This window comes from Chlamydotis macqueenii, chromosome 11 (assembly GCF_036417535.1).
Source record: "Chlamydotis macqueenii isolate bChlMac1 chromosome 11, bChlMac1.mat, whole genome shotgun sequence".
Lineage (NCBI taxonomy): Eukaryota > Metazoa > Chordata > Aves > Otidiformes > Otididae > Chlamydotis > Chlamydotis macqueenii.
This window is the reverse complement of record NC_141566.1, coordinates 7,083,921-7,103,920: the sequence shown is the minus strand read 5'-3', so window position 1 is coordinate 7,103,920 and position 20,000 is coordinate 7,083,921. Positions and strand designations below refer to the sequence as shown.

Here is a 20,000-nt window from a genome sequence, read left to right as displayed (position 1 = left end):
TTCAACTAATATTGCCCTGGTTTTGAGCAATTTAATTCCAAAACCACTAAGTGTTTAAGATTCTCTTGCAGTCATTATTTTTGTTTTCCTCATTAGCATTAAAACACCCAAAAAAACCTCTTCCCCTTTCACAGGTGCAGGAAACTGCCAATCTCTCCAGCTCTTTGAAGCTGGAAGACTTGGAAAGTTTGTTTGTGCGGTGTGAGTACCTCAGCTTGTTCTCAGACTGGAAATGGAACAGTCACAGTGTCACAACACTCACCCGTAAATGATTCACTTTTTATGCTTTCTGCCATACAGATCTGCCAGGAAAGACTGCCTTGCCCAAGGGCACTGAGAGTTGTCATATCAACTGGATTTCTTTCCTCTTTCCCTAATGATATAGGTCACAACTGCCCCAGCACTGGTCTACACAAAAGCAAATAAAATTTTACTCAGAAGGAGTATTTGTAAGGCCACTTCCTAGGTATCCCTCACAGTGACAAGTCCACAATCCACCAAGGTAATTTGTTCTAGTTCTGACTGATCTGTACCATCAGATTTTACCACATGTAAGCAAAAAGGTCTTCCCCTTCTCCAAGCAGATTTTCTCTTTTCTGTACAGGTGGTCACTAAAGTGACACAGAGATTATACCTTGCTTGGCAAATCTGTCAGAACTTCATGAAGGGTTGAAATTTCAGGAGGACTTCTAGGTAAACCATCATCTTCAGAAACAGCACCTGCATCTTCCAGTTTCTTTCCAGTTATAACAAGAGGAGGCGATCCAAGTCTGATGTTCGGCTGCAACTGAAGCTGTGGTTGAAAAGAAAGTTAGAATATAGACTTCTAATGACATCATTTATAGAGGACAGTTTGGACACTTTTACCCCAGTTGCTCCCATTAGGCATGCAGAATCTCTTTGTTAACAGAAATACTTGAAGAAACAGACCATTTACAGAAAATAGCCATTAATAACATTTTCTTTAATTACATTCATCAAGGACTCATCATTAGAACTGGCTCCAGTACAAAATTAAAATCAAAATCAGTTTTATTCAGTAAGTTACCCAAGACAGAAATTTCACCATTCCAGAAAATTTACAGCAGTTTAACTCAGTTTAAAATTAAAACTTTAAAAGTTCTAGATTTAAGTATTCTTTGAACAGTTACATGTATCCAGATGTCTCAAATAGTCACACAAAGTATTGTTAGTCAGCAGTTCCCAGCTCCAGGTTTATGTGGTCAGCTTTCCTTCACAAAGCCTTTCCAAATATTGAGAGCTTGTCACCATCCTCTCCTGCACAAGCAGAGTCCCGCTTTTTATAAAAAAAAAACAATTTAATTCAATTCCTGGTCCACCCTAATGAATTATTTGTTAATTTTCCTCAGCATCACATCCTGGTCCTGTCTACAGCAGGAATGACATTGGCAGCCAGGAACAACTTTGTTTGTAAAGGAGTATGGGGATTCTTTTCCAAGATTGCACAAAAGAATGCTCTGGCAGGCCCTGATCTTAGAAAAATAAAACAAAGTCTGCAACCTCACAAGCAGCCAGATGTTCCCTCAAAATAAAGAAGTTCAGATCTCAGGAAACACTATTACTAAAATTCTTGGCTTAAGTCTGTCGGCTATGTCAAAGCTGGAATAGAAACAAGGTCTGAACAGAAACTTTGTCCTTCAACTAAAAACGTCTCAACTGAATATTCCCAAGATAAACACGCAGAGCTCTTTTTTTCTGTTTCTTTGCTTATTAAACCAGATTGGGAAATTCCAGGTCTAATTCTGTGCTCTTCTGCAAACTATGCATTCATTTATATCTGTGTGAAATAGATCTAAATAGCTGCCATTCTTATTCAGCAAAACTCACTTGGAATGTAACTCCTATAGACCTAAGAGCCGCACAGGGTAGCACGATGTCACCCTTTAATCCACCAGGCCCCCAGTTCAAATAGCTTTCTTGCCTTCTTAACCACAACAATGAAAGAAGTATCACCAATGCAATCTGCAAAAGGAGCACTGATAACAAAGATTGCAATATATGGGCAAAACCAGACACACAACATACCTGTGAACTTTATGGGAGGGAAAATAAAGAAAGTTCATTTTGCTTTTCCCTCTTTTCACAACTTCCCATCTTTGATTTATTACATTTATTACACGCAGACAGCAAAGTGTTGTGGGGGAAACTCTGAATTTACAGTCTGTCTTCTACTGGTAGAAGTTAATTTACATTGCTAAGAAAATAACAGCTTTTATTAGTGCTTGTTTTTATTCTGACAAGAGTCAAGCTCACAGAAAAAGGCTGTCTTTTCTGACTATAAAAATAGTGCTGGCAGTATTATGCTACCATGCAGGATGATAGATGGATGAAGAGAGGGTACAGTGGGCTGGAGATAGCGTGAAAAGAGCTTTTTTTCCCCCAACAAAGTTCTGTCATAGACAAACATGACTTCTCCTGCTATTCCTATTGTTATACAAAAAAATACCCTGAATTGAAGCTTAGCCTATTTTGCAGTCTTATGGAGGAACAAGTCCCTCTGTGCATCTTTTATTACTTAACATGTGATGCAATTGCGTTTTGCAACATGAAGCTCACATTGAGCAAAGGAAGAATTTCAATAGCCTTTGGCTGCCTTATCAACTGTTTGTTTTCAGTCTCTGGAAAAATCTTAAAACTTTCATCTCAGTGCTCTGAGCTGGGCAGTTATTTAAATGCAATTAATATAACCAACAGTTGATAAGGGAGCTGTCAAGGAGGGTTCAGTATGTGCCTTGGAAGAAGGAAATGACCTAGCAAAATACAGTATCCTTTGCTGGCAGAGATCGGAAGAACAATGATATAAATAAAGCTGTCACTAAGAGCGCCCTGACATATCCATCATCCCACACATTCACACAGCCACTGCTGCTAGTATGTACAGTGAAAACATCGTAGCCAGAATTGCCAAAAAGAATAACATATAAATAATGTATGAAGAATAACAGTGTAAGGGATACTCTACAGTACAAATAAATGGCCTTAGCCCAAAAGCAGTAGCTATGAAGTAAAGAACGGAAATCCCATTGGAAGAGGATCCGCTCATTAAGGAAAGTTTCCAAGAGTCCATGAACTGGATTCATATCACTCGCACACTGAGACTTGGGCAAGGCTGAAAGTACCAGACTGCTCAAAGACATAGTTTCCAAGAGGCAGAATAGATCCAAAAATAGTAAATCTGCCTTTGGACACTTTAGTCCACAAAGTCTTAAGGCACACAACAGAGGAATCAAGCAACAGAATTTCCTAGGAGACAGCTAATACAAAGCAGCACCATGAACAAGGGGAGATGTTCTCACCTGCAAAGTTTTCACTCTTCCGGGTATGTTTTCCTGAGATATGTCACCTGCCACATTTCCTGGTGCAGACTCAAAAATGAAGACGCTGTCATGGGACAAGGCTTTGTTTCCCATGCTTCCTTTGGGCCTGGGAAGAAAGGAAGAGTGCTCAATGCACTGGGTACAGCCCGCCAGCACTTCCCTGCACTGCATCACCAAGGCAGGGGGATCATAAAGAGGCCAAGGTGGGATGCATCTCGCTTAACTTCAGATTTCTGCATGTTAGTGGAAGGTAGTCACTGCTAGCTCCTTTTATACTCAGAAGGGAGGAAGAAACACTTTTTAGAATGCTGACTGAATGGAGGTGCCCCTTTTCAGATGTACTCAGCATCTGCATTGAACACACAGACCAGTCTCTGTGGACTACAGGAGGAGTCCAGGGTGATCAGGTCAGATGCTGAGATTTAGTTGGATTCAGGCCACCCTGAGAGATGTCTACAGTGCAGAGGTGGGCAACAGGCATCCTCTGCCCTCCTTCGGTGGGAATGTTGCTAGCATGAGACATTCAGGATCCAATCTTGGTAGCCTGGTGCGTGTCATACCCACCAAAGACTGTGGACTATTTTTCCCTTTCTTGCAAATGCAGGCAGAAAATGTAACTCCACTACATGAACAAACTTGATTCAAATTCTCCCAGGTTCAGCAACAAGAACAGTTCTGTTACCTGTTCATTCTGTATCACAAACGTTGCCAGATCCCAAGCATATTTAAAAAATGTAGATGGGACAAGTGTACATGGCCACAGTTGCACACCTATCCATGGCCAAGCGAAAGTACCCAGGTGAGATATTCCTGCTCTGCTTTGCTTACTGGGAGTTCAGCCCAGTGAAGCACTGATGAGCACCCACAAAAAATTAACTGAGATTGATTGGGGTTGGGCTATTTGGTTGTGCAGGGCCAATTTTGCACTTGGGTGGCATGACAACAAAGGCTCCAAATCTTTTGTTCACCAAGTTCCACCAGCACAGGCAGGCACTGTCTGTACACTACCTCGTCCAAAAGACCACAGGGATGGTCTAGCACAGGATTTCAATCTAGCGCTTAACTGGGAAAACTGCAGAGAATACTCTCATGTTGTTGCCTGCCAGCCTCATAACCCACAAGTTACAAGGTTTCCTTGGTTCAGCTTCTGTGCAGGGAACGCTCATTGCCTCTGAAACTTTGACTCTGGGTAACAGGGGATGATTAGGAACAGAACTCCAACAAGGAAAATCCAGCAAGTCTAACACTCCTGTGCAAGGCAATCAAATAGAAGAGGTCTCTGGTATTTGCCTAACCCAGATTCTCTCTTTATTTTAGAAGAAAGCCCTGAAAGACTGTGAACTTTCTGAAAAACTCCAAACAAATGACTCTTTTTCCCTCCTGCATCTCCCTGTACATCTCCAGAGACAACATCTCCTCTGCCTGCTTGACTAACCCTTCTGCTGCCCCACTGGTGCAGTCAATCAGCATACAGTTATGCCGAGCCTCACAGTAGGGCAAAATAATTTTGCTCTGTGTTTATGTTGTGTCGAAGAGAATCTGGGCTCTTTGTTTCACAGTGCGGGTCAGAGTTTGTCCTTCCTCCCATTATATGTAACAGTTAATGTCTGTGTCAGTGTATAGGACTGCAGTTCTACACACAAGTAAGGCACTTGCCTTATTTCACCATTACAGTGAATGAAGCCATCCCATCTTTTTGTGTGTTTGATTTTAGAGTCCTTTTCAGCATGAAAGACACTCTATAAGGGCAAGACATAATTTTACTGCATTCAGAAAGACAGTGTCATGCAACTTTTATTTACTGTAATGCATATTCATTATTAGGTGGCATATTATATTTACTGCAAAGAATGCATATATATTAGGATGTATTAATATTTTTAATTGGGAACTTCCTTGCTTCCTTTATACCTGGAATTCTTTAACCACAAGAGTTGAGGTTTCCTTGTTCTTGAGACTGCCAGTAGAAGGTCTGCTTCTTTCTTTCTCTCTCTGCATATGTATCATATGTGTTTGCAAGACAAAGTACTGTATTTTCTTCCGGCAGTCACAAAAAGAGCATTGGATTAAATACAGAATTAACTGTAGCTTCGGTATAGATGAGTCTCTTGGGTGCAAATATACGTTCATGTGTAATTCCAGGCAGCATATTTATATTTGCATTGAAGCTAAAGAAGCACTGTTAGCTGAACCCCCAGATGTTTTAGCCACTGTATCGCTACATTAATTTCCCCATAAAAATGCTCAGTTCATTAATGTGTAGCAACACTTGAGCTGCCATGACTGAGCAAATGATGGGACTCTACAGCCAGTAATAAACCCAATCCTAAACTCAGCGTGGCCTGTGCTATCTTCTGCTTCTCATTGCTGCAACCCTACTCTTTCTGTCAGTGTTTGAGGTAGAGGGAAGAAAGGTGACATAACTCCTTCAGGCAGCCACTCTCAAAAACTGCAGCCTGCCAAAGGAATGAGTGTTCATCACAAAGACCAGGACAATTTTACATATTGTCCCAGCGGATTTTCCAACTCAAAGCTTTTTAACTGGAATAAGACTATTTGGGACACACTTTTCCTTTATGTAAGATCTTTTATCCTTTGGATGATACAGACAAGAAGTCGTCCATGGTACATGCTTTAACTTTGCCATCAAGGTTTTTCCATTTCCATTCAAAACTCATACTTCTTGGAAGATGAAGCGGCAGTGGCACATAGTGCTCCCTTCCCCTTTCACAGATGCCCAGCCCCATTGATTCCCTACATCTGAGCACATCCTTCTGGCTGTTACAAGAAGCATTGGGCACATCTTTGGATTTGGTCTCTGGTTAGTATTCAGAAAAGTTAAATTTTAAAAAGATTACATGGTTTAAAAAAAGAAAAAGAAGGAAAAAAAGAAAATCAGTGCTTCTGCCTCAGGAACAAACAAACGGCAGCATTGTTTTAGGATTGGTTTTGATATTCTGCATGCCAGAAACTGCAAAGCTCAGGGCCCTGCTATAAACTCTTCCAAGTTGTATTTCCATTGGCTTTCAGGATCAGGTTTTCCAAAGGATTATGTTGTTCAGTCTCTCTAGGTAATTACAAAGCGTGCTTACGCCATGCAGGGTCTGGACGTGATAGGGTTTTCAAGTAGCACAAACATATCCTCTAATTTTTCTGGGTAGTCTATCTAATCCTATCTCTAAGGGAAAAAAAAACAGAAGGGTTTTATTCACTTCCTGATCTCTGATCTTGCAAAAAAGTTCATAATCACCGGAGGGTAGTGCTGAGGCAAACAGCAATTGGACTTTAAGTACTCGGTTAAGGCCAAGGGAAAGAGTTTGCACCCACACTGCCTCTGGAGCAGACAGCTGATTTTAAGCCAGGTCCCTCCTACGGGCTGATGGGGTAAGCTCAGCTGTTCGTAAGCTTTTTGGACTGGCTTAGCCAGTCACTCTAATTCCTCTTACCCCAGGGGACTGGTTGTGTGGTCACTTACTCTGTTGCTGTTATGCTAACAAACAAAATAAAGAGATCGTTTCATTCCCAGATAATTTCCATGATACGGTTGCATAAACATGACAGAGAGAGTGGGGAAAAGTGGGGCAAGGAGGAACAATCACCCATGAGAAAGTAACATCTAGAAGTACAAGAACCACAAGAAACGTAGCGTCCAGCACTCCATGATACAAAGCATTTGGCAGCAATGTTGATGTCAGCATGTCCCACTCTAGTCACCTACTCATGTCCTCTGCCAGTGTCACAGCCATCCAATGTCTCCTCCAACAAAACACTGCAAACCATAGCATGTGGCCAGTGCTTTGTCACACTTTGCTAGTCTGCAGCTCCACCACCCGAGGTCTAGAGTAATCCAAAGAGAGGCCTGGCTAGGTAGCTAACAGGGGAGTATAAGGAGGGTGCGGAGCTGGAAAACTGTCAAATTATAGGTTGTCAGGTACTGATCCATGATGATCTCACCCCTGGTGAGGGACACAGTCATGTTCAGAGGGCTGTCCCGCCTCAGATTCACTCAGAGACGTGCAATGGAAGTGTTGTGTAGCTTGATGGTCCAAGGTCATCAGTGAAACAGCGTTAGCAGTGCAAGCTAATAGCTTGTATTGCACTGACTGAAAAAAAGGACAAGTTTTTGAACTAACATCGTTCAGAGAGCTGAGAATTGCTCTGGACACACCTTAAGGACTTGCAAACCTTACTCACATGCTCAGCCCTTCAGGGGCAGCTGACACAGTAGTTCTGAGGCCTTCAGTTGTTATCTGTACCTAAATGGCTATGTAAGAAAGTTAAAGCAGCAATCTCATACTGATAATACACCAAAAATACTTCTTTCCCGTTACCTCAACCATGATGGAGGGCATCATATATGCCAAAAAATAGCAAGTCAGCTTCACACATATTCTCTGTACTAGCACTACTCAATCATCACCCTCTTGAAAAGCTGCTGCAGGACAGATTTCAAATACTAAAACCAGTCAAAACAATCTGGGCTATCTGCAGTTTTAGACTAAGAGGCTGGATCACCCCTGCCCCTGGCTGCCCTGCCCCTCCTCTCCAGGCTGGCTTTTGAAGCACTAGCAAGGAAAGAGGAAATTCCTGGAATGCCTTCATCAGCATTAGGGCTTGTTTTGCACAAACTTGGACAGAGGTTGCTCCTAAGGGGCCAACACATGCTTTCATCCTACTGCTGTGAGAGGTCCACTTTTATTTATTTATTTTCCTTCCCCGCCAGCTTACCCAGCCTCCTTCGGTGAATGAAGCGCAGTAGTGTCGAGCACAGAGATGCTGACATCGCTGCTGGACTGGCTAGGTTTTAAATTACTCTCCCCTCTGGGAGGTGGAGGCTCTTTTCTTTTCTTCTTGGCAAAGAAGTTCTTGAAAGTCTGAAATTTGGATTTTTTCTTTCCTGCAACATGAGAAAAATGAAAATTTATGGAACTTGGAGGTGTTGCTTAGCTTGGAGAATGTTATCTCTTAAATTCTGGAGGAAGCATCAAAGCTAGAGCAGCCCATTCAGTTTTAGTTGGCTCCTTTGTAAATAATTCAGTGCTGGAGTCCAGTGAAAGGTGAAGCTGCCGTTCTTACATTCACTGCCTATAAAGCAACACTGGCATTAAGCTGACAATAGCAGTGCCTACTTAGGTTCCAGTTTATGAACAATACACCTTATAGAGAGAATGTATCTACCTACAACAGAACAGTCATCATGCAAAACATACTTGATATATTTTCCAATTAAAAAATTGATGTCAATGTCTAACTCTTATTGTTCTTTACTCAGTAAACTTTACTCAGTTTACTTCTGCTTGCTCTTTACTCAGTGCTGTAAGGAGACAACACCTGAAGTATATTCAACATTTGGAAAAACATTGAAACTGGAAAAAGAATTTATAAACTCTAAAACCAAAGTATCTGTTTCCACATTAAACCACTGCCCCAAAATAAAATCAACAACTCCTCTAAGGACAATGGAGCAAACATAAATGAAGACACTGCTCTGCAGGACATGAAACCCCTAAACATAGCAGTCCTAAGAACACAATTAGAAAACTGTTAATCTGATTTCAGTTTTTCCATTGTCCAATTGAAAAGAAATACAAAAACAACAAAATAAACCATACAAAACATCACTGACTTCTTTCATTTTTAATAATCTAAGATACTTTGTTATTTACATTTTCTTTCAGCACAAAAGTGCTGCATTTTGTCCCTGACTCTTACATTGAGGGGTCAGTTTGGAGTGGTTTGGGCCAAACTATTGTACTAAGACCCCTGCGATTGACTTAAATGCATATGCAGAGCAATAACATCACTGCATATCTGAGCCAAATTCATTGTTCAATTAATACTTTACAGCAGTTGGCATAATAAATGCCCACAGCTGGAGAATTCCTTCATAAGCAAGGCATTATTTCAACACAATTATTGTCTTCTCCCAGCAATGATTTAGTGGGCGATGCTCTGTCTCAACGTGTGCCCTGTACGTGTAGGGATCTCTGCCAATGGGCGTTATCTGGGCTGAAACTGTGCCACCGCACAGCTGCACCAGACAGTAGCCACTCTGAGAAACAAACAATGATACTGAGATCTACTCACCCTGTCTCCTCCCTATTCTCAAGACCAGTGCCAGCACCATGCGTCAGGATATACAAGGATGCTGCTACACTGACCGGCACAGATTGACGAAATGGTACCTCTCTGCAGAGCAGCAGCAGCCAGGGAAGACCCACACACTGCTTTTCAAGTGACTTGGGCTGTCACTGAGACCAAATTATCTTTCAAACCATGAAGAGCAAAACTATCAATGGAGTCCCACTCATCTGAATAATAATGAGATGTGGTGCTCCTGGAGAGGGTTTCTCAGTGGAAGACCTTTTCCTCTTCCACTGCTGCTTATCAACTGCCTGCCCCAGACTACAGAGCTGACCCCAAGGCTTTTGGCTTTGTTAAGACTCTCATGGGACTCAATGAGTTTCATGCTGCACCCATAGCAAGAACTCGTAAGAGAAGTCATGTCACAGAGCAACTGGAAGACCATAGTGCCTCTCAAATAAAACAAGTGTGTTGAGTGTCCGTTAGAGAGTCTTTAGAAATGCCTCCCTACTGTTACTGCCATGCATATCAGCAATTAGACAACGTACATGGTATTCTCCCAGGGAACTTGTCAAAGCTGAGTCGGTCTATTTTAATGAGCAAAACAAAAGATTTAAAAGTTTCACAAAAGCAATGCCCCAAAATTATCAATCCAGCAATGTCTGCTAATGCAGTCTGATGACTCTAAGAACAAAATGGCAGACTTTGCTACATGCAGATTGCTCTGCAACTCGGAGGCAGTCTAAACAAAAAATAAGGACATTGTCATGTACACTGGTCAGCTGGCAGTGGTACGGACAGAAAGCAAGTTCAAGTCTAGTGCTAGTATTGCTGATGAGCTTAATTAGATGCTGGTACTTCCAGAGAACCAGGGGAATGTTAAAAAACAAACAAACAAAAAAAAAAACAAAACAAAAAACTAAAAAACCCACAACACAATAACAACAAAAAATAAATTATCCTAAGGCCATTTAAGAGAAACAGACATAAGTCCTGCCACAAAGGATAACATTGCCAAATGTTACCCAATACGCCAAATACTTGTTCAGATCCGAAGTGGTGCTAACTTTAGAACGGAGCCTGTGGAAAGTATCTGCAAACACTGCCAATGAATAAACCTCAGCTGGCACGGGACAGCACTTGAGCATCACTGTGCAACAGAGAGTCCTCTGATGCAGACACATCAGTTACTTCAGTGCCTTCTCCAGCCTCTCATTTATTACTGATGTGCAGGGCACAGCCTCTCCAGCAATAATTCCCCTGCCTTACTCCGCTCAGCTGCATGCCTTCAGCTGTTTCAGATGAATGTGAAAACAGTAAATTTCCCTGCAGTTCCAGAAGATGGGCACTTGCCATATTATTACACAAAAAGAGACAAAATCACCACTGGACACTTAGGGCTGTATGCAGATGAAAACTGCTTTATGTTAGAGCATTTGGCAACGAAGACATGGCTCAGAAAGATGGTGTTCATATTCGTTTCCTGCTGCGAGCAGTTGTGCACTGGTTTCGTACGCTGTAAAAAGGACGCCACATTTAATTTAAAGGTGCCTGTGAAGCACAGAGCACTGTGAAGAAGCCCAACATATAACTAAATTGGTAGAGTCCTCTATGATACTTGAACTAACAATATACCAGAGGATCTTATTACTTAAAATTGAAAAAAATTCATTACATAACAAAAGTCCAGTCAAAGCAAGGAGAGAAAATCCAAGCTCAGTGAACTATGCCTATTTCCCCTTCATCCACTGATGAATGACTCACGATTCTTGAATTCTTATGGTTATGAATCTTCAATTTTATGGCATTAAAAATAAAAGATTAAACTTAAAGGCTACTGCCATAAAAAGCAAAAGTCTTCCCAAAAATTAATTGCTTATGCTAACCATGACTTAGCCCACTATAACAGAAAAGGAGCAAAAATAACCATTTTGCTTTCTCAGTAAAGTTTGTTTATTCTGTATTCTTTGCTGTTTGTGTACTGCCTATTTCATTGTTTCTACTGTGCACATAGAGAACTAATGCACATCTTTTTGTACTTTGCATGGTTCTTTGCTATAACAAGACAGATGAGAAAGAGATGCTTTTTCCAGTGGCAAAATGAGACTGTAAAAAGCATAGGGAACACCTGATTTGGGAGCTCAATTATCATATTTAAATTAAACAGTTGCTTTTGGAATCTTCTACGCTCTCTGACTTCTTAAGGTGTGTTCAGGACATATTTTCAAACTTTTTCCTCAAATCCAAGGATGAGATACTTTCACCAATAAAAACACATGATAAAAAACCCCATAGACAAGATTCTCAAAAAATACCATGATTCTAGCTTCACTAAAGACACTTGGTACTGCCAGAAAGGCAACTAAATCATGGAATTCAGTAAGGCTAACATTGGGTGCTGACAGTTTTTGGACAGTGACCTGGTTACTGCCATCAAGAAGGAGCAGCATGCACTGGAAGCCCTTTACTACCACTTAAACAATAAGGTAAATCTCAAGAAAGTACCTCACTGACTAGAGTGTGAAGGCTGGGAATTTTAGCGTCCTAGAGCCTTTACAACACAAGCCAATTAAAGCTATGATGAGGAAGAGGTGAGGGAATCCTACATTACATGGGAAGTAAACAGAAGATCCCAGAAAGGCTCTAACCAGGTCCAGTCCAGTCTCTCTTGAATATTTCCGCAATTGTGCAGCAGTTTTAACTTTTTAAAATTTTGGTTCTGTTAGAGACAGAAATATTCCTGGTCATTTTAGAGCCAATACATAAGACAGCAAGCCATCTCCCACTTTTCCTGTCAGAATTTGATCAATTTTCCAAATCTTCTAGTGAACCTGAGTACAAAATTCACATGTGTGGGTTTCACACAAGTTCACCAGTGTGCCATGGATAGCACTGGGCTATGTGGTGAACTAGATTATAAATTTAAGAAACCATTTCTTCATATTCACCTATCTCCTCAAGAAAAGTCTGAACACTGGCAAAGGGGATTTCCTTTAATTAAGACAACTCTTAAGTGAGATATTTTCCTTTCTTGCATATTATTGCATTCCCTCATGGCTGTTTGCATCAGCCCATGCCACTGGATTAAAGAATAGGTAACAAATGGTTGCCTGTTGCCAAAAGCAGAGAATGAGGCTGGAGCGGGGGTACTGATACAGCTCCCACAGACAGAGGCTGGCTAACAGGCTCAGCTCCCTGCTCTGTAGAGCCCATCAGAACAGGCACAGCAATCAGCCCTTCAAGGTCTGATGTCCTGGTTTTGAAAATCCAAGCCAGAACTGGAAAAGAATATCCTCCATCAGGTTATAACCCTCTAGTACTGCACATCCTTCTTACAATACTTCCAGCTGACAAAAGCACACAGAATTTTTTTTTATACTACAAAAACCAAAACAACATTGCAAAACAAATCACCACAGACCCTGACCTGAAGAAAATAAATCTTGACTTCCAAATCAGCTATCCATTCAGAGAACAACCGCTTACCTGTGCACTCCTCGACCGTATCTCCTATTTCAGGTGATTGTGTGACCTCTGTTGGCCCCGTAGCCATGATATAATCACTGAAAGAGAGACGAAAGCATCAGTTAGATTTTAGTCCACGTTCCCAGCAGAATGCAGTTTCACCCAGAATGAAGAAAGGACATGGGTGGATCCTTTCGGAAACTGCACACGCAAATCCTTATCACAAACTTGGCTTGCACACTTTTTTGCAGTTCAACTACAGAACTTTTCCTCATTTTTCAGTAACACTTATTTCTCCAGCCAAAACTAACAAACCAGTCTAATTTCTTGCCAGTACCTCTCTCTTTTTAGGAAACCAGGATCAGGGCTTGCATTAATGAAAGATGTCATTAAACTTGCTCAGCAAAGACTGTAACGCTTCCCAGTCTCCGAATAATGACCCTTTATGATTGCACTTTGCTAGAGAGTGACAGCTCCATGCTACTGTAAAAAATATCGTAAGTGCTCTGCTGCTGAGGGTTCGGGTATTACAGTGTCCTCACAGCAGGCACCAGGCTAATCTGTCAGCACTATTAAAATTAGTTAGGCATCAGCAGTGAAGCATCATCCTAGGCTATGCTACATTTGTGGAAATCAATAGATCAAATTTATTTTGGATCTGGTGCAATCAGCTTTTAGCCACAAGCTTTGAAACTTTATCGCAAACAGGGCTATTGATCAACCAAATTAGCTGATGCCATCATCTTCCTCTCCGATGAAAACAAAAGTTCATCCTAGTTTTAAGATCATTCAGTGTTAACTGGCTCCACTTTGTATTTTCCAAGACTCCTAAATGAGTCTGTCAGAGACAAAGGAATTAAGACCACAAGAGTTACAGTACAAACATCAAGCAACAGTGGAAATGTGACAGTTTAGTAGGGCAGCTCATAAATACTCTCCTTCGTTATGGAAGATATCTAGGTGATACATTCACACAGTTAGCAGTTCCAATATACTGTGTCAGGACTTGAGGAGTAAGAAATCTTTAGCAAAAAAATTAAAATACCCAGAAACAAATCTTGCTCCCTTTTCTGCACAGACCTCATCTAACAATTTTCCACCTCAAAGTGGTATAACACCACTGCCAAGCTAAGAATCTCAACAGCAAGCAAGATTATGATTCTATACTGGTTTGGCCAATCAGTAAACTATTCTATTTTTTCTGTGTCACTCACAGATTGTATCATCGGTCATGCCCAAAAGCACTGGGAAGCACTGGGAATTTCCTGTGAGCCCATATCCTCAGACAGCCTTAAAAGAGAAGGTACACAAAATCAGAGGTAGAGGTGATGTCAAAAAAAAAAAAAAAAAAAAAAGGGAAGCAGACCATGAAGGCAAAATACACAGTGCTCCTGCGAAAACCCAGACCGCGGAGTAAGCTTTCCCTGTGCTGGCCACACAGATACACAAACTGCCATGCTGCTGAACTGTGGGTAGAAATGGAGGAGATATAAAACAGAAGAAAACTGCAATCTATCTAACAGATCACCTGTGAGCAGTGAACACAGGAGTGTATTAACACACTGCAGTTCCAAACAATCTCATCTCAACTTGCTAAAAATCAAGGAAAATATATTGCAGCAATCAGGATCGACTATATCTTTTCTAAATAAGATGTTTTGAAACAATTGTTAGACAATATTGAAAAGTAACAAAAATTAAGACTTTAAATATTTTCCCTTTTGGATGATCATAACCATTTAACTCTTCACCCTTTTTTTCCCATGTGTTATCAATTATCTATGAAAACGTCTGCATTTCCTGCATATTTTGATTAAAGTTGCCATTAGCAGACATTCTCATAGACTCTTTCTCTGTATTAAAAAGGAATTTGGTTCCAGTTTTCCCCCTCAACTTTATAGACCACACATATTGATTGCTAGATTTTTCTTGAGGCAAAGGGAAATGCACGTTAAATAAAACATCAAGAAAGCACGTAAATTTTCAAGGACAAACTGGCAAGTCCCCAGACTTGAGCTTATTTTCACAGAATGTGAGTGGCCTGACGTTTGGCTCATTTAGGCCTCTAACTTTTGTTTTACCCACCTTTAATAAAAGTCAGAGCAAAAGAAAACGCTGCTTTCAGATTCAGCTTTGCTTTCACTGGCTCTACATTTATTTAAATTACTCAGTCATCTCAGCTGCTCACTCAGAATCCTTCCAGCCTTTGGAGATATTTTCATTGCTGCGTTTATTACAACCGCAAGCATTTATTTCCAATTGGTATATCTTTTATACAAGTAGAATTATAATTGCAAAGCCGTTCAGGTCCGAGGCAGTCTCTTCACAGCCAAATCAGCTCCCGCATTAATTCGATTTTATAGCTGAGTTCTCTGGGGCATATGGAGGTCAAGTGTCTGTTGCAAGGGTGCATCAGTCATTAGTAAATGTGCCCCATTTAGGATCTAATGGTTTCATGCCTTTGTATACCTCATCATCTTTTTCCAGTGAACCGAACAGTGATTTGATGTGAGGGAAATCATCACAGATTTTTCCAAGCTTTAAGTTAGCAAGTATTTAAATGACAAGGAAAAAAATAATTTATTTACAGCAAACCATAAGTTCCATCATTAAAAGCCTGACAACATACCTGAAGGAAAGTTAGGAATTAGATGACACTTAGATTTCAAATTCTGGTGGCAGTGAGTTGTACTTTATAGAGAACAGTGAGCAAATGTTCTGAGCAACAAGCGCTAGCCTGAGGATCAATATAATGGAGAAAAAGAGGACAAAAACCCATCAATACAAACACATGTGAGTGCACAGGCATTAACTGATTGGACCTTCAGACATTCACCACTTCCAGGACTTAATGACAGCTGACAGACGCAGTGCCAGGACGTATCAATACCATGTACGTTCAGCCCAATCAGCTGTACTACCCATGTGCACGCTGTGAGCTTTCCCAGAGCCTTATGCCACTAGCGACAAATAAATACTCTACGTGCATTGATTTTTAGCGATACAAATATCTGGTTAAATAAATGGCCTTTTGGAGCAGTATTTGTACAAACAAGATGCCAGTCTCTGCCAGACACCTGAAAAGCCAGGCCCGGCCCTGCGCAGTAAGTCCACTGCAGCAATTCCTGTGTAAGGCCATGGAAAAGACTGAAAGCTTACTGAGAGCAGCGAGGATTGACTGCACCGTGTTCTCCTCTCCTTGCACAAGGTGATGGGCTGGATTGTTACGTCTAGGAATTAATGAATTACTTCACAACAGTGAAGTGGCTTCCTACACAGATGCAATCACAACAACAAACCTGGTATCACTGAACCCTATTTGCATTGTCAGGGTGTATTTTAAAGCAATAAAACTCCCACAAATTTCCAGGGCTTGCTTTACCTTCAAAGCAGGTAATGGGACCTAGTTAGCAATCATCACTACCATCTCCCGGTTTGATGGTTTCGATCTAGGCTCCCTGCTGTCCCATACAAAACTTCCATTAATAACTCTACTGTGTTGCATTCACTTGGAGCTCTTCAACTCATTAAAGGAAATAACGAGTCTTAAGAGAAAAAAAAAAAAAAGAAATCTCCAGGAACAGGGGAAATATCTTTGTCTCCCTTTTACAAACTGGAGCAACTGGAGAGATATTTGGAGTGCTCTATGGGAGGGCAGTGAGAGGGCAAAAGAAACGAAGCCCCAGGGTGGTGTTCTGACCATTCCCGTTTCCCAGCTGAGCACATTGCTGAATATGTACATCACGTGGGGGAAGGGGGACTGCTAAAAGAAGAAAAGACAATTCCCTTTCACTGCTTGGTATGTATTTAAGGACTCCTGGGAGGTTAACATTGTACAGGACTCAAGTTTCCTGCATTTAACAAAGGCCCAAGACAAACAGAAAGGCTTTCTGCTCAGCCTCAGAAAAGGGACACAGCCTCCTTGCTGTCTCTCCAGCAGAGCAGAAGACTTGGAGACTGCACAGCAAGCAAGCTCCTACCCCGCCTTTAGTGTTCCTTCAGCTTCAGTCTCATGCTCCTGTATAAGCATTCCGGAAGGCCTTATGACAGAGAGATCAAAGGAGATGCTGAATCCTGAACAGCCTCTTTCCTATCAAATAAATGCTTGAGGAAATAAAGACTCAAGAATATGAGGCACTGCATGCAGTTAGCATCTTCATAGCCTATAGCAGACAGACAATGGCAAGCAGCCAAGAGAAAGAGGTGAAATTTTTGCCTGCAGCTTTTAAAGACCAATTTCCTTCATGCTACAAAAATTATTTGAAATCAAGCTTATGCTTCAGATTTCAGGACACACATTTTGCGCAGCAAGATGGATCAGCATAGGGAAATGCGTGTCCCTCATCTGGTCCTCTAGGCCACCACCCCGCAGCCAGCCTTGCCCCAGAACACACTTCAAGCTACTGCAGGACCTCAGAGAAAGCCCCCCTATTTCTCCTGAGCACTGACTTTCAAAAAAAAAAAAAATACCACAGAACGGGGGATGGTTTAGTATTCAGATTACATTCTGCAGCAAGAGGTGACTGTCAGGTTAGATTTTTACTCTGTCATATTAAGGCACATTACAGCACTTTCTTCTGACAAAATGTGGTTGACTGCTTTCCTCTCTGGGAACCCTACAAGCTAACTATCCATGGACTCAATTAATTCAACGACAGTAAGTGAAGTAAAGTTTACTCTCTGCAGCTCCACGGAACAGGATTTTCAGAGTCAATCATAAGGCAATAGCAGAGCCAGCAAGATTTCTATTGCATTTTCACGTCCCTTGAGCATATCAGAAACTCAACAAAGCTCCCATTGCTCTCCATGCAATGAGCTGAACGACCAGCACGTCAAGGTCCACGTTCAGGGAACACGCTGGATTGTGTGGGATCCCACAAACAACTCTGCTGAAACAGGGTACGACCCAACATGACAGCAGGAACTGGGATTTGACCTTGCACAGCTGATCCCACTGTACTCCTCCCCGGCGTGGTTATTTCTAGGATGAAATTCCCAGGTTTTTTTGCCAGCCTCTAGCTTGTATGTCCCTTGCCAGACCATGACTGTTTCAGGCAGGCATAAGAGAACAGCACAAACAGCAGTTTACATTAGGACTCTTGCTACTGCCTCCACTGATACCAGTGAAGGGAGGAGTTTACAAAGTTAATTAATATTGCTCTTGTAATTTTCATGGAAGGAGAGAGTTTAAGAAAAATTAAGGTCCTTTTCCAAGGATTACACATAATACAGCAATAGTAGCCATCAGGAAGTCTGGATAAGCAACTAGATAATATCTAACATCAATAAAATACTCTCCCAGAATCAAGTAGGGGTTCATAATTCCCCATAGCAACAGACAACATTCAGCTCCTACCCTTGATGAGATATCCAGAGCAAACAACCGTTCACATAAGAGATCTACAGCTTTCGCGCTTTGCATTCAGACAACACCCCCTCACCACCCTCTGTCCCCACACCTTGGCTTCTCCGAGAAGGCTTGCCAGAAGACAGGTCCCAATGTGCTGAACTCTTTTTACCTACAATCTGCTTTGAGAAGCCTCTGTCTGACAGCGATTCTGAAGGATTTCTGCTGTTCAGCAGTGCCTGAAGCATTATGTGCTGCCCTCCCAGAGAGTGTGTGTGTAACACTAATGGAAAGCAGCTGGTGGGCTGAAGCCGACTTAAAAAAAAAAAAAGTAACAGGAGGAAATGCCTTTCATACAGTCACACAGGCTCAGTCTGTAATTGTGTGAGCCAAAGGATAAGAAGGGGGAAGGGCAAATGAGACAAAAACATTCATAAGCTACTACAGAAAACAGTGGAAACGCACTCTGTTACCAGCCCAGGATCTGAGAGAGTAAATGCCTCTGTCCCCTGCATCCTGCCCCATCTCCACAGACTCGCTCCCTCTCAGCAGTCACTCCGTTTGCTAAATCACTGCGAAACGGTCTCCCTGCACACAGGGACACGACCGCAGCATACATGCACAGACCTGTGTTACCTAAAACCCGACACAGGTACCAGCAGCAAAGCAGCTGTCAGTTTGTACTCAGCTCCAGAGGTCAAACTGAAGTCCAGGCTACCAAAGCTTTGCAACGCTTGGCACCCATGCCAGACAGATTAACCTGCTTTGGACATGCCACTTCAGGCTGCCCTCATGCGCCTAATTACTCTGCAGTGCTTATTAGCATGACCTTGTGTAGCTGCTGTCAGTGTGAGGATCTCCACTGCAAGTTTGTGTCTGCTTAGACAACAGAGCAAACGGCTACCTGTTTGCCAAAAGCGAAGTAAAATGTTTCTGAATAGCCCATCCCTGACAATAATATCATATAAGTTTTCCAGTGCATTTTCTGATCTGCACCAATCAGGAGAAATGTGACAGAACTTTGCTCAAATGAAGACTGGCACTAACATAGTCATGATCTAAGCACACGCAAGAGCTCAGCCAATATTTGGGGCCCAGACTGCCTCCATTTTAAAGGAATTTACATTAAATGACCGGGTTGAATTGCACCATTTGGCATTAGCATAGGAATAAGTCAGTCCTTTTCCCATGTAGTAATTCTTTTTCTTTACACTACCACACTGGGGAAATTTCAGGAAACAGCTGGAATGAGGATCTTCTTCCACTCTTCCTAAAAAGTAGTAAAAAGAAGCAGCAGAGTCAGCCAGCAACCATGCTAAGGAGCCAGTACACTGCTGGTAGTAGGAGACACACTGGGATCTACTTGACATGGATACATTTGGAGTCGTTGGGAAGGAGGGAGAACAGCACTTAAAAATCAAGGAGGATGTAACCAAAGGCTGCCGTTGCCTGCTAGGGAGCTACATCCAGTAAGCATTACTGCCTTTGGAAACAGTTTCCAGAGCCAAGCAACAGGAAATGTCAAGCTGCTATCACTAAACAGCATGCCTCACGCTAGCAGAGTCACGGTATTGGAAAGTCAAGTATGGGAATAAAAGCAAAGCTTACTTGTCTCTGCCTCTCCGTATGGCAAATTCAACAAATACACGTAACCTTCCATCCCAGACCTGGGTGGAGGGCATATTTGGCCACTGTTTCCTAGCTTGTGTGTGTGCTTTTTATGCCCTCTCCAAAATCCTAATAAATTTTGTTCCACCAACATGCTC

The 20,000-nt window shown here is 41.8% G+C and overlaps 1 protein-coding gene across 2 annotated transcripts in view; it reads right to left on the bottom strand.

Moving 5' to 3' along the window:
• KIAA1210 (KIAA1210 ortholog) overlaps positions 1 to 20,000 on the bottom strand; it is a 43,227-nt gene that overhangs the window by 15,192 nt on the left and 8,035 nt on the right. The window contains exons 2-5 of one of the 2 annotated variants that reach the window (XM_086756652.1): positions 12,909 to 12,985; positions 8,067 to 8,235; positions 3,318 to 3,444; positions 635 to 793 (exon numbers count right to left, since the gene is read on the bottom strand). In XM_086756652.1, coding sequence (XP_086612778.1) covers positions 635 to 793; positions 3,318 to 3,444; positions 8,067 to 8,235; positions 12,909 to 12,985 — 532 coding nt within the window. The remainder of the gene's footprint in view (positions 1 to 634; positions 794 to 3,317; positions 3,445 to 8,066; positions 8,236 to 12,908; positions 12,986 to 20,000) is intronic. The other variant, XM_086756654.1, reaches the window with a different exon arrangement.